Raw genomic sequence first — 13,869 nt, 5'->3', positions numbered from 1 at the left:
ATTGATATATCCAGCATAAGCACATGGATCAGGTGTCTCTCCAGGAAAGCTGAATTTATCCCACGCTATCAGAGAATAAGACAGCAGAAACTATTTTCATTTACACACTTTTCCTTATTTTTGCTGCAAGTCCTTCTAAACTGTTTTATGTTCTTCCTTGCCGCATCAAACATCATCAAACATCACCAAATCCGGCCAAGAGACTAAATAAAAACCAAGGAAACAGTTAATAAAGCAAATAAAAGGACACTTTAAAAGAAAGGACTCTTCAATAAAAACAGGTCTACTGTCTCGTCAGGGGTTAAAACAGGAAGTCATATGCATAAAGAGAGAGCAAGCTGTTATGAAAAAAACCAAAAAGAAATCTAGAAGGTGGAAGTTATGATGGTCCAAAGAAGGAACTCAGTAGCTGGCTGCCTGACGGCAGAATCGACACAGCTGGGCAATCAGGCCAAGGGATTTTCCCACAATGCAGTATATGAGAACACAAAACTTGAAAAGGAAAACCAAAAAAGTTAAATAATATAGAGACTAGATGCAAAATTTTCAACATCTAACAGTTCCCAAAGGAAAGAATGAAAAAAAAAGAAGGGATGAAATAAACTTTAGGACAAAAGCTCCCAGAGAAGGAAAGTGGCCCACTGAGTACCTACAAAATGAATGGAAAGTCCCGCCCAGACACAGCATGCTGAAGCTTCAAAACCACAGTAAAAAGAGAAAACGCTATTTTAGACGGGGGAAATTCTGCCCCACCCCAAAAACCACATGCTAAGATGCTCAATCACACTAGGAATCAGGGAACAAAAAAATTCAAATACTACAGTATAGTTTTGCACATTAAACTAGCAAAATTAAGGGCATGGGGAAACATGTACTATCACATGCTCTGCTAGTGGGGTGTAAATCAATGCAGCCCCTTCAGACAACTGCAGTTTTCACAGTATCTATTAAAATACCAAATTTTCAGAAAATTGCAATACTATTAAAATATTAAAAATGTAGATACTTTTCAATTAAGCAATTCCACCTCCTAATATATCTCAGGAAAACACTCATCTAAGTACTCAAAAAGGTTAAGTACAAGAATTTTCAATGCAGCATTACTTAAATATTTTTTGAAAATAAAATATTTTACTTAAAGAGTGAAAATTAAAACAATTTAATATCCAATCACAAGAGGGAAATAGTTGAAAAAACTGTGGTTCGTTGAAATTTGTGCTTTAAACATGCAGCTATTTAAATTCACATTAAACTTAAGTAAAATGAAAGGTTAAGTTCTTCAGTCACACTAGACACATTTCAAGGACTCAATAGCCACATGTGCCTAGTGGCTACCATACCAGACAGCAGACAGAACATTGTCACGATCACAGAAAGTTCCACTGGAGATCGCTGATCTAAACTAGGGAACATTATGTAGCAATTCTAAAGAGGTAAACCTACACATCTTAGCAGGAAAGACCTCCAGACACCAGCAGAGAAAGCAAAGGACAAGCTGCAGAACAAGGTAAACAATATGTCGATGTGGTTTTTAAAAAGCAGCCACAAACCAAAATCTCTAACTGTGCACATAGATAAGGAGGTAAACACAAAGAGAAAGACCTGAGAGGATACAGGACACAAGGCAGGCTGGGAACAAAGGTCACCCTGCAGAGGGGCCCAGGACAGGGGCGGGGTCCAGGGCCGGTGCTTTCTCAGTACCGTCAGCATGACTAAACACAAACACGCATGTCCCTACACTGCCATCATAAAGATAAACATTCATTTTTCACTTTTTAGAAAAAGATTACTCTTATTATCAAGTGGAGGGGGAAACACACTACATGTCATATAAGTCCGACTTCTAGACTCTGCTGTAATTTTCCCCTGAAGCTTTAAGGGAAAACATCCTCAGGGCTCGTGTGGAACCACAAAGAATCAACCGGCCCTACACCCCGCACTGCTCTGCTATACCCCGCCCCCTGGCCCTGGGCTTCCATCTCCTGCCGTATTTCATTTCTGTGATCATGAGAGTGGCTTGATATAAACAGAGTAAGAAGAACATGGGGAAATGCAAAAGCAACTCAAGAATCAGAAACAGGATAGCTCTAAAAGTTCCTATGTAAAAAACTGACGAGATGGGATGGGATCTCTACATACAGCATAAAACTACACTTGTAGCCCTCCTCTTCATAATTTCCTTAAAAAATCCTGATGCAGACCAATGACTACCAGAACTATCACTACAATATTTAGTCATTTTTAAAAAACATGCACTATATTTAACCAACACCCAAACCATATTTTGGGTCATACACTAATGTGTCTACAATTTGGATGTCTTAAACTCGGTAGTGTCTTATAGCCACCACAGGCCCAACAGCTGCGATGTGCTTTTTTACCCCTTCACAGGCACGGAGGAGGCCAAGGCATGCCTAAGGTCCTGACTTCACATGAGTCACAGGCACTGTTGGTTCTATATGGGCTGGGTTTAACTGCCATTTACAACGTCTCCAGAAAGAGTTCACCATGATTCCGCATTAAATGAAAAGTTACCACGCAAGTAGAAAGACACAGGAAGAGGGCAGCACGGAGTAATTTCATATTCATGAATCAAATGGTCACCGCTGGAAGAATGACCACAATTCCACGTTTTCTTGCAAGGCAACAATCAAGTGCTTTACGAGACCTAAGGAGGAGGACTCAACACCAGAAGGCGAAGCTGTGAAAGGACTGAATCTCAAAAGGATGCCTAACACACGCAGGGCAACACAAGAGAAGGCAGGAGAAACCGCCAAACCCTCAGACTAGATGACAAAGTTTCAAGCCAAAGAGCATCCAATTACGACTCTCACAGAAAGTGCTTAAATTCCAGTGACAGCTCAAGAGAAACAGAGTGTGAGCTGTCACATAGGGAAGTGTCAGCATCAAAACTTGCAGAAGAGGATCACTAAGTGACACAATGGTGTTGTGTCATAGTATAATTGGCAGTGTTTTCTTCTTTCTTGATGACACACATAATGTAAACCTTAATTGATGACATCTTAGATTCAGTAAAATACGGTCTGTCTACCCCGCTTGAGACGCTCTAATACATGAAAACAAGTACACTACAGAAAAGAGAACAAAATTCCTTTTCAACAGTGAGCGAGCTCCCTATGGTATTTCATTTTTCATGGTCTGTTTTAATTTACTTTTTAAGAAGGATTTTGAAACAAAAATGTTTGGAGTCATTGCTCTTAGCTCACCATCCAAAACACAGAACCGTTTCCCTAGTTTGCTGAACCACAAACAGCATAAGAGAGTTCCACCCTGACTTCTTTTGCACAATAAAACCTAAACTGGGATTTTCCAAGTGGCAGGCAGCCTCACCCTAAAACCGAAGGGACCTCAGAGGCGCTGGAGGAGCCACACACCCGACCTCACGAGGGTGCTCAGCCTTGATCACAGACTCAAGGGCGTCTCTCAAGAGGCGCTAGGCCACGGATGCCTCGAGATGCCAGCACACAACACACCTGGTACCTTGAGTGGAAACCTCCCCCAAAGCACCAGGTAGAAACATTAGCCTATGAAAGTCTACAGCACCCTCTGTTCCTTCCAAAACTACAGGATTCTTTATCTAGATTATCCTTAACTGCACCATGTTCTCCTGCGCACTCAAGTCTCAGCCCTCACTCCTCTCTGCCTGGACCCCTTTTCCTCCCCCATCAAGACACTGGCCGTTGCTTGCTCACCCTTTCTCTTCCTCTGACCTGAGAATCATATTCAGGTAAACTAATTTTCAGTATAATTTATAATTTACAAACAATATTCTATATTGTTTTCTGAATTTATTAGCATTTGTAGGTTCCTTGTAGATTAACTTTAAAGAAAACAAGCAGAATGTTTTATATTTTCCTCTTTCAAAAATACTTAAATTCATTTTCACTAACAAGTGTCTATGTTAATGGCTGGAGGACCGGGAAGGCCTGTACTCTTGACAGAAAGAAGCTGCTCAGAAATCTATACGTTGCCATCTTTTAAATATGTAAAAAGTTCCCTGGAAAAGTTATTAAAGAGAGAAATAATTCATGTGAGGAAAACAGTTCCTAAAAGAGCAAAATAGCTAAGTGCATTATAAGTTAACATTTTAAAAGGTTTCTTAAATAATAAGTCACACAACTGCTATCATATCAAAGAATAACAAATATAACTATATTAAAATTGTATATAATGTCTGATTTGTCCCAGGAATGCAAGAGTGGTTCAAAATGAGAAAAATCAATCACTATAATACACTACATTAATAGAATGAAGGAAAAAATCCACATGATCATCTCAATTGATGCAGAAAAAGCATCTGACAAATCCCATACCCTTTCTTGATAAAAACACTCAGAAAACTAAGAACAGAAGGAAACTCCTCAACATGATAAAAGGCATTTATGAAAATCCTACAGCTAACACATCAGACTCGATGGTGAAAGACAGAAAGCCCTCCCCCTGGGGTCAGGAACCGACACGGATGCCCACTCTCACCGCTGCTGTTCAACAGTGGACTGGAAGCGATCTAACAGCCAGAGCTGTCAGACAGTAAAAGATAAAAGGTACCCAAGCTGGAAAGGAAGAGGTCAAACTGCCTCCATTCACAGATGATACGATCTTATACACAGAAAACTCTAAAGAATCCACACACAACACAAAAAACTATCAAAGCTAATCAATGAATTCAGCAAAGACACAGGGTACAAGATCAACACACACAGGTCAATCTCATTTCTACGCACCAGCAATGAACAATCCAAAAGGAAATTAAGAAAACAATTCCATTTACAATAGCATCGAAGAATAAAATACCTAGTAATAAATTTAACCAACAAAGTGAAAGACTTGTACGCTGAAAACTACAAAGCAGTACTAAAAGAAACTAAAGAAACCTGAATACACAGAAAGACAACTCATAGTCATGGTTGGAAGACCTGATATGAAGATGGCAAACTACCCAAAGTGGTCTGTAGATTCAATGCAATCCCTACCAAAATTCCAATGCCCTTTTTTTTGCAGAAACAGAAAAGCCAATCCTTAACTTCATATGTAACTGAAAGCCAATTTCAGAACTTACTATAAGGCTATATAGTAATCAAAATTGAGTGTGGTGCTGGCATAAGGATAAACACACAGACCAATGGAATAGAACTGAGAGTCCAGAAATAAGCCCTTCAATGCGGAAAAAACAGTCTTTTCAAGAAATGCTGCTGGAACAACTAGACAGCACATACAAAAGAATGAGGTGAGATGCCTATCTCACACCACATACAAAAATGAACTCAAAATGGATCAAACTAAACATAAGAGCCAGAACTATAAAACTCAGAAGAAAATGTAGAGGTAAATCTTGATGACCTTGGATTTGACAATGTTTTCCTAGAATTAAAAGCAAAAGCATGAGTAACAAAAGAAAAAGATAAATTGGACTTCACCAAAGGTAAAACCTTTTGTGCAACAAAGGACACTATCAAAAAAACAAAAAGACAAACTACAGAATGGGGGGAGATGTTTGCAAATCATATATCTGATAAGAGTTTAGAGTCCAGTATATATAAAGAACCCCTACAACTCAATAAAAAGGCAAACAATCCAATAAAAAATGGGCAAAGGATTTGAACATTCATCCAAAGAAGATATACAAATGGCCAATAAACACACAAAAAGATGCTTAACATCATTCATCATTAGTGAAATACAGATCAATCAAAACCACAATGAGATATCACTTCACAACCACTAGAATGGCTATAATCAAAAGACCAGAAAATAAATGTTGGTAAGGATATGAAGAAACCGGAAATCTTATACACTGCTGGTCAGAGTGTAAAACGGTGCGCCCACTCTGGAGAACAGTTTGATGGCTTCTCAAAAAGTTAAACACAGAATTACCAAGTGACCAAGTAATTCCAAACCTAAGTATACATCCAAGAAATGAAAGATATGTCCACAACGAAAACATATGTCCACTTAGAAACGTGTAAACAAATGTTCACAGCAGCAATATTTACAACAGCCAAAAGGTGGAAACAACCCAAATGTCTATCAACGACTAACAAATAGTGATATCTACATACAATGGAACGTAATTCAGCCATGAAAAAGAATGAAGCCTTTACAGGCTACAACGGTGATGAATCTCAAAAGCATTAAGCTTAGTGAATGAAGCCAAACACACAAGGTCACATATTGTACGATTCTGTTTATATGAAATGTCCAGAACAGGCAAATCCACAGAGACAGAAAGCAGATTAGTGGTTGCCAGCAAATGGTGGGGAGGGAAGGACAAGGCGTGATTACTTAAAGAGCACAGGGTGTCCTTCCGGAGCAATGAAAAAGCTGTGGAGCTAGAGAGAGGGGACAGTTGCACAACACTTGTGAATGCACTAAATACCACTAAATTGTGTTAAAACGGCTGATTTTGTTATGTGAATTTCATCTCAATGAAAAAAAAGTCTGAATATGTCTGCTTATCAAGACTCCAAAAAGAAAACAAAAAGACAAGTTACAAACTGAGAGACACACGTAAAAAAATTCTAACTGGCCAGAATCAAGAATTAAAAAATGGGGCTGGCCCCGTGGCCTAGTGGTTAAGCTTGGCACGCTCTGTTTCGGCGGCCTTGCTTCAGTCCTCAGCACAGACCACATATAAAACAGAGGAAGACTGGCACAGATGTTAACTCAGGGCAAATCTTCCTAAGGAAAAAAAAAAGGATGCCTACAGCTTAGAAAGAAATACACAAAACAAACCATTAGGTAAAAGGCATTAAGCACTTTTTCACAGAATAGGAAACAGATGAAGATGTTCAACTCCCTAAGTCATCAGAGATATACCCACCAAATGACAAGATACCATACCATAGCCTTTCAACTGGCAAAAAGTTTAAATTCTGATAATATAAGTATTCTTTTATTTTTCGCTTATTTTTAGTAACATTTCTCATGCTTTTATTTTTTTAAAAACTGGCACCTGAGCTGACATCTGTGGCCAACCTCCTTTTTCCCCCCCATCTTTTTCTCTCCAAAGCCCCCCAGTACATAGTTGTACATTCTAGCTGTGAGTGCATCTGGTTGTGCTATGTGGGACCCCACCTCAGCATGGCCTGACAAGCGGTGCCATGGCCACACTCAGGATCCAAACCAGTGAAACCCTGGACTGCTAAAGTGGACCATGCGAATCCAACCACTTGGCCACGGGGCCAGCCCTTCTCATGCCTTTTTTTGTGAGGAAGATTGGCCCTGAGCTAACATCTGTTGCCAACCTTCCTCTTTTTTTTTTCCTTCCCAAAGCCCCGTACATAGTTGTATATCTAAGTCCTTCCAGTTCTTCTAAGTGGGAACGCTGCCACAGCACAGCTTGGTAAGCAGTGTGTAGGTCCACACCCAGGACCCAAACTGGAGAACCCTGAACCACCTAAGCAGCACGCACAAATTTAAACACTATGCCACCAGGCCGGCCCCCTGATAATATAAGTATTGAAGCAAGGACGGATCCACAGGATATCTAACTCATTGCTGGCTGGAAAACAAATGGGTATAACTGCCTGGGAAAAATTAAACATTCACACACCATACAACCTAGCAATCCCACCCTTGGTATATAACCAAGATACACTTTCACTTATGAACCACGGAGACACACACAAGGATGCTCACAGGAGCACTATCACAACAGCCAAAACCTCATGAATCAACTGCGATAACAGCTGCATAGTGGGTGTTTTTCAGCAGTCAAAATGGACGAACTGTGACACAGAACAACATGGATGAAGCTTACTAATGTAATACCAAGTGCAAAATTCCCAAAAATTACACAATTTGATTTTTTAATAAAGTTAAAGAATACATATATTTTGTTTTTGTCTTTATACATATTAAAAACATATATTTAAATACGAATATATACGAGATAAAACTATGTAGAAAGGAACTTTTTTATGGTTTATAGTTTTATAAACTATATAAATACTATACATAAAACTATATAAAAAGGAAATTAAGAGAAGATAAAACAAGATTCAGGATGATGGTTCCCTCGGGTGGGAGGAAGCAGGGGATGGGACAAAGAAGGACCACATGAGCTTACGACAATGATTCTGGTTTTCTTTTTGGGTCGTAGGGTCATGGATGCTGACTACTACAGATGGATGGACAGAGAGACAGGCAAACAGACGGATACATAAAAGAGGGCCAGGACCACACCTGGACCAAATGATGAGAGCGAGCTATTTGTCATGATCATAACTAGTCCAATTCTAGGTACCTGAGTTCTAAAAGAAGAAAAAGCAATTTTAAGAACTTAGCAAAAGAAATAAACTGCAGATCAAGAATTTTAAAATAGACTGAATTACATTTATAAAGTAAGGTAGTACTTTAAGCAGGAAACATTGAGTTTTAGTCCTTTATGGGCAGCCCAAGGAAATGGAAATGTATCTTTCAACCTTTAAACAAAATGTTAAAATAAAAAAGTTTGAGCTAGCTCACCTCTTCTTGAATATACTGTAATAAGAAGGGAGATGCTCTTAAATTATCGACAGGAATATTGAAGAAGCCCTGAATCTCCTTCTGGTGTAAATCCATAGTAATAAGATGAGTTAGACCTTTGAAATAAAGAAGATACAAACATATAAATGGTTTAATAACAAGTTTGAAATAAGTACTATATAAAATACTATATGAAATAAGTACTATATGAAATACTATATATAATAAATTACTATTAAAAATTGCTCTCTCATCAAAAAAACTGAGCATCTTTATTTCTCAGATTTTCTAGTGCCATAAGATTGTGAGACAACAGAAAACATATATACTGGTCTCTGCCCCCGGTTCCTGGCAGGCTCCTAAAACCCTGGTCACATCCTAAGTGACCAGAGCACTAGGAGTGTCTTTCGTTCTCTTGAGGTGACTTTGGGGGGACTCCTGGATGGCTCCTAGATGGCGGGTGGTTACCAGAAAGATCAAGACATGATCAGAAGCTTGGAACTGTCAGCCCCACCCCTCATCCTTGAGAGAGGGTAGGGGGCAGAAACGGAGTAACAATCGATCGTGCCCACGTGAGGAAGCCTCCTTACATTCCCAACAGCAGAGGTCTTGGGGAGCTTCCAGGCTGGTGAAGAGGTGGAGGTTCAGGGAGACGGGTGCACCCTGAGAGGGCACGGCAGCTCCACGCCCCTCCCCACACAGCCTGCCCTACGTATCTCTTCCATCTGGATGTTCACCTGTATCCTTAATCATATCCTTCAAAAAAAACTGGTAAACTGTGAGTAAACAGTTCCCCTGAGTTCTGTGAGCTGCTCTAGCAAATTAACTGAACCCAAGGAAGGGGTTGTGGGAACCTCAGATTTACAGCCGATCCGTCAGAGGCACAGGTGACAACCTGGAATTGCGACTGGCATCCGCAGATCGAGGGTAGGCGTAGTCTTATGGGACCGAGCCCTTAACCTGTGGGGTCTGACGCTGTCTCCAGGTGGACAGTGTCAGAATTGGGTTAAATTGTAGGACACCAGCTGGTGTCACAGAGAATTGCTAGGTGTAGGGAAAAACTCCACACATTTGGCATCAGAGCGAAGAGTTCTGTGTGAGTAGTAAAGGAGACACACAGGGGTGGGAACTGGGCTCTTCCCCACACAGAAGGGAAAGGCTGGGTGGTTTTTCTTACACAGAGATGCATGATTTTCACATAAAATAGCAAAGATAAAACTAACAAAGAAATGTCTCTGATAATCCTATTAGAGCAAATCACATTTCCTTGAAGTTTCCTTAACAGGCGTGGCAAAGCCACATTAAAACAAACATTGTCTTAAGATATGAAGACAAACTGCACAGGCCAGTAACTGGAGAAGATGAAGAACCTTTGCCCCCACTGGCTCCTTAAAGGATATTTGAAATGATCACCAGAAAAGTATAAGGAAAATTCAACTGGAAAAATTTTTTAAAGCAAAACTTGCCCCAAAGAGCAGGAAAGTGAGCCTGGTGGCCCACCCAGGAGCAAGGCTAGAAGAAAAGGGCAGACAGTTCTGGAAGGCTCAGTGAGCCAGCCTGCTCCCTTCAGCCAGCTACCTGTCACAGGTTCCTCCAAAGAAGCCAGCAGACAGGCCCGTGTCCCAGCAGGGGAGAGGCAGGCAGGGGCTTCCCAGACTGGGGCGCAGCCTTGCTGCAGGGACACTCCCGTGCTCCGGGTTTTCAATAGCATATACTGTTGAGGTTGCTGGGTTTCTGCTTGTATCAAATTTTGCTTTGTTTCTGCCTTCTTCAGAATGTTACAGTAGAAAATTTATTCTACAGTAAGTGTCTGTGTTAAAATGCAGTGAAAAGGGACTTTTATTCTTTGCTGTCTGTGCAAATGCTCCGCGATATGTGCATAACATTTCGGTCAACAATGGAATGCATGTGTGACGGTGGTCCCGTAAGACTAGTCCCACATAGCCTAGCTGGGGAGTGGGCTACACCATCCAGGTTTGTGTAAGTGCACTCTCGGATGTTTGCACAACGACGAAATCGCCTAACGACAAATTTTTCAGAATGTGTCCCTGTCATTAAGTGACATGATTGTACACACACGCACATGCGCACGCACACACACACAATATCAACTCTGAAGATTATTTAGAAACAAGGGGGGACACAGGATGTTACCTGAAAATGCACAACACAAAATAATACATATGGTTTGCAAAATACACCAACCTGTCCTGGGAAAGGAAAGAGGCTGAAATAAAAACAGTTGCTGCGTGAGAGTAGTCGGTTCCAAATGCCTTTCTCCCCTTTAAAAATGACCTACTTGTGACTGTAACTTGCCATCTCAATGTAATTTTTATTTTCTTATTACCCTTGTGTTTTAGGGGGTTGGGAACAGGAGAATTCTCTGCACTGTTTTCTCATTCTAAATTAGTCGTCTCTAAAAGCCATATCACTGTTTTCACTCTGTTCAGCATTCTAGTTTAGTTAAGACAAGGCTCTACAATTTCTAAGGTAAAAATAAAACTCCCAGGCCCCCAACAAATCATCAATACCTGCCACTCTTACCAGCTTTGCACATCATGGAAGCCAGCAGCTTAGAGACGATGGAGCCTCTTTTCCTCATCTTACACTGTTTGCTGTAAGGAAAGTAGGGGATCACGCCGATGATGCTTTTGGCACAAGAGGTCTTACATGCGTACACCATAATCAGGAGCTCCATGACAGTGGTGTTCACATCCCTGCGACCCAAGACACAGAAAATCCCAGAAGTGTAAGATGCTTGATAACATATCCCTGGGTCCAACAAAGTGTCAGCATATACAACTCATGCCTCTACCAAGACTTAAGGCTCAAGACACAAGAAAGAAACCAACAAACTTCCCTGTCCCAGGGCCTCCATCAGTTCTCCCGACATTCCCTCTCAGCCGATGGCCCCACTTCCTTCTTTACTGACAAAACTACTCAGTCAGAAGAGAGCTTCCACGGGCCCCCACTACCACATGCATCTGTACCCTACAAGTCTGCTGCCCTCAGCCATCAGAGACGAACTTCCACACCAAAGTTACTCTAAAACTAGCCCTCCAAAGCACACACTAATCCCCAGCCCCTCTTGCTCGCTGAAGATACTGCTCCAGAAGTGCTCCCTCTCACTCTGTCATCAACTTGTTACACTCCCCTGGCTGACACCCATCAGCCCATAAACATTCTGTCATTTCCTCCACTAAAAACAACTCGTGACCGCTTTCCCCACTGCCCATGTCTTTGCTCTCCCGTGCAGTACATCTCAAGAGAGTTGTCTACACTGGCCCACTCCACTTCACCTACTCTCATTCTCTCCCAAACACGTTCCAATCCAGGTCATCAGTGACCTCCAGGGGCTAAATCCTGGTCACCTCTCAGTCCTTCTCTCACCTGCGCATCAGCAGCGTCACACGGTTGCTCCCCTTGCTCCCCGACACACTCGATTCACTTGGCTTCCAGGACTCCCCTCACTGTTCTCCTGCTCTACTTTGTTTCTTTTGCTGGCTCCTCTTCTCCCCAACTTCCTGTCCTAACACTCATTCATTTGTCCTCTTCTATCTCCCCCATCCTTTGGGCTTCTCATCCAATTTCACAGCTTTATAAATGATGGAGACTCTCCAACTTAGAGCTCCAGCCAAGCTTCTCTTCTTAGCTCTAGTCTAACAATCTCACCTGCCACTTGACAATTCCACCTGAACGTCTGTTAAGACATCTCAAAACTTAACACATCCCAAACAGAACTGCTCTTTGCCCCCAAAAGCCAGCTTCACCATGAAACTTTTGCCATCTCAGTTGATGAGAATGCTGTTCCCCCAGTTTACTCAAGACAGAAAACTCAGAGGCATCCTTAACTGCTCTCCTATCCAGAAAGTTCCAGCATCTCAGCACTCTGCCGCTGCCCTGGGGCCAAGCCACTCTCCCTCCTCAATGAGGGGACCGTGAGAGCCTGCTCCCACAGGGCTCCCTGCCCCTCCAGCAGTCCCTCTGCAGTCCATTCTCCACACAGCATCCGGTTAGATCTTAAACAGAAAGTCAGACCCTGCACTCCTCTGCTCAGGACCCAGAAATGCTTCCCGTTTTGCCCATGGCAAAGGCCCAAGGCACTTCATGACCTGCCCCTCGCCCCACCTCCCTGCCCTCCACATCTGCTCCACGCTCCTCTCTCAGTTCGGCCACACTTGACACCCTGTCAGTCCTCACTCCCACCTGAGGGCCTCTGCTCTTGGTGCTCCCACCACCTGGAATGCTCTCCTCCCCAGGTGGCCACTGGCCTACTTCCTCACCCTCTTCCAGTTTTCGTCAAATGTCACCTCAATGAAGCCTACCCTGGCTGCCCTCTCTCACACCACCATCACTCCCTATTCCTTGCCACAATGTTTCGTTTTGTTTTTCTATAGCACTCATCACCTTCTGACAAACTAGATTATCTACTTAGCTATTACGTTATCTGCATGTCTTAGAATACAGACTCCATGAGGACAAGGATCTTCATCTGTTCCACTCATAAATGCATCTCACACGCCTGTAACAGTGACAAGCATATAGCCGACATTCAGTAAATATGTGTAAATGAGTGAAAGAGCGAATGGAAACACTGAACATTTGGGTGAATAGGCCCTCCCTTAACGAAGCCTGACATGTGAGGAGCGAAAGCAGACTTTCAGAAAGCATTCTGTGTGAGAGGGCGAGAGCAGACAAACCAGCAGCAAGGGGGAAGTTACACCGGGTGCACCGTTCTTCTGTGAGCTGGTAAAAGGCTTTCCATCACTAAACTCAAATAATGAACTTGTTTGAATTACAGGAAAAGTTAAGTTAACGGAAAGAATTTTCTTAGTTTAAAATTTTTCTTACACTCCTAGTGCCTACCACTAGCCCATACTAACATGAAGTATAAGATGTACCTGACAACACCAAACCTCAACGTCCACCGTTTCATAAAGACCACAATGTCCAGGCTTTCTGTAACCTGGACAAGGCTAGCACAAGCCTACAGCACAGTTCAGAACAGAAATGCAAAATGAGACATGCAGAGAAAATTGAGGGGATGGTTTTGGCTAAGAGATAAGAAACTGACAAAAGGCAGGGGCAGAACGGTAATAAGAGTGTTGAAATAAACAAAAAGAAAGAAAGAAATAGAAGGTCTTGGAAACAGGAAGGATTACAAGAGTCCGCCACGTGAAGGCCTGATTTCCAAGTCCAGGCTACCCTTCAAGGCCTACCTCTCCCCTCAGGGAACACGCACAACCCCTGTGCATCTCCCCAAACGGAATCACGCTCATCTCTGAGGCGATCCAAGTCCTGCAAACACCCAGGAGCCAGAAGCAACATGAATTGTTCTGTGCTCTGCACTCTCCCCGCCCCGATGCTGGAGGGTGGAAGGTA

General features: G+C 42.2%; 1 protein-coding gene across 7 annotated transcripts in view; it reads right to left on the bottom strand.

The window, feature by feature from the left end:
- The window catches only part of PRPSAP2 (phosphoribosyl pyrophosphate synthetase associated protein 2), a 51,628-nt gene that overhangs the window by 23,942 nt on the left and 13,817 nt on the right, over positions 1-13,869 (bottom strand). For 5 of the 7 annotated variants that reach the window (XM_046676112.1, XM_046676107.1, XM_046676108.1 and 2 more), the window contains exons 6-7: positions 11,032-11,204; positions 8,488-8,603 (exon numbers count right to left, since the gene is read on the bottom strand). The exons of 1 other annotated variant lie outside the window; for it this stretch is intronic. In XM_046676112.1, the coding sequence (XP_046532068.1) occupies positions 8,488-8,603; positions 11,032-11,204 (289 nt within the window). The remainder of the gene's footprint in view (positions 1-8,487; positions 8,604-11,031; positions 11,205-13,869) is intronic. One more of the 7 variants, XM_046676113.1, reaches the window with a different exon arrangement.

Source organism: Equus quagga, chromosome 11 (genome assembly GCF_021613505.1).
Source record: "Equus quagga isolate Etosha38 chromosome 11, UCLA_HA_Equagga_1.0, whole genome shotgun sequence".
Classification (NCBI taxonomy): domain Eukaryota; kingdom Metazoa; phylum Chordata; class Mammalia; order Perissodactyla; family Equidae; genus Equus; species Equus quagga.
The sequence above is the reverse complement of the archived record's forward strand: the minus strand, read 5'-3'. Positions and strand labels throughout refer to the sequence as shown.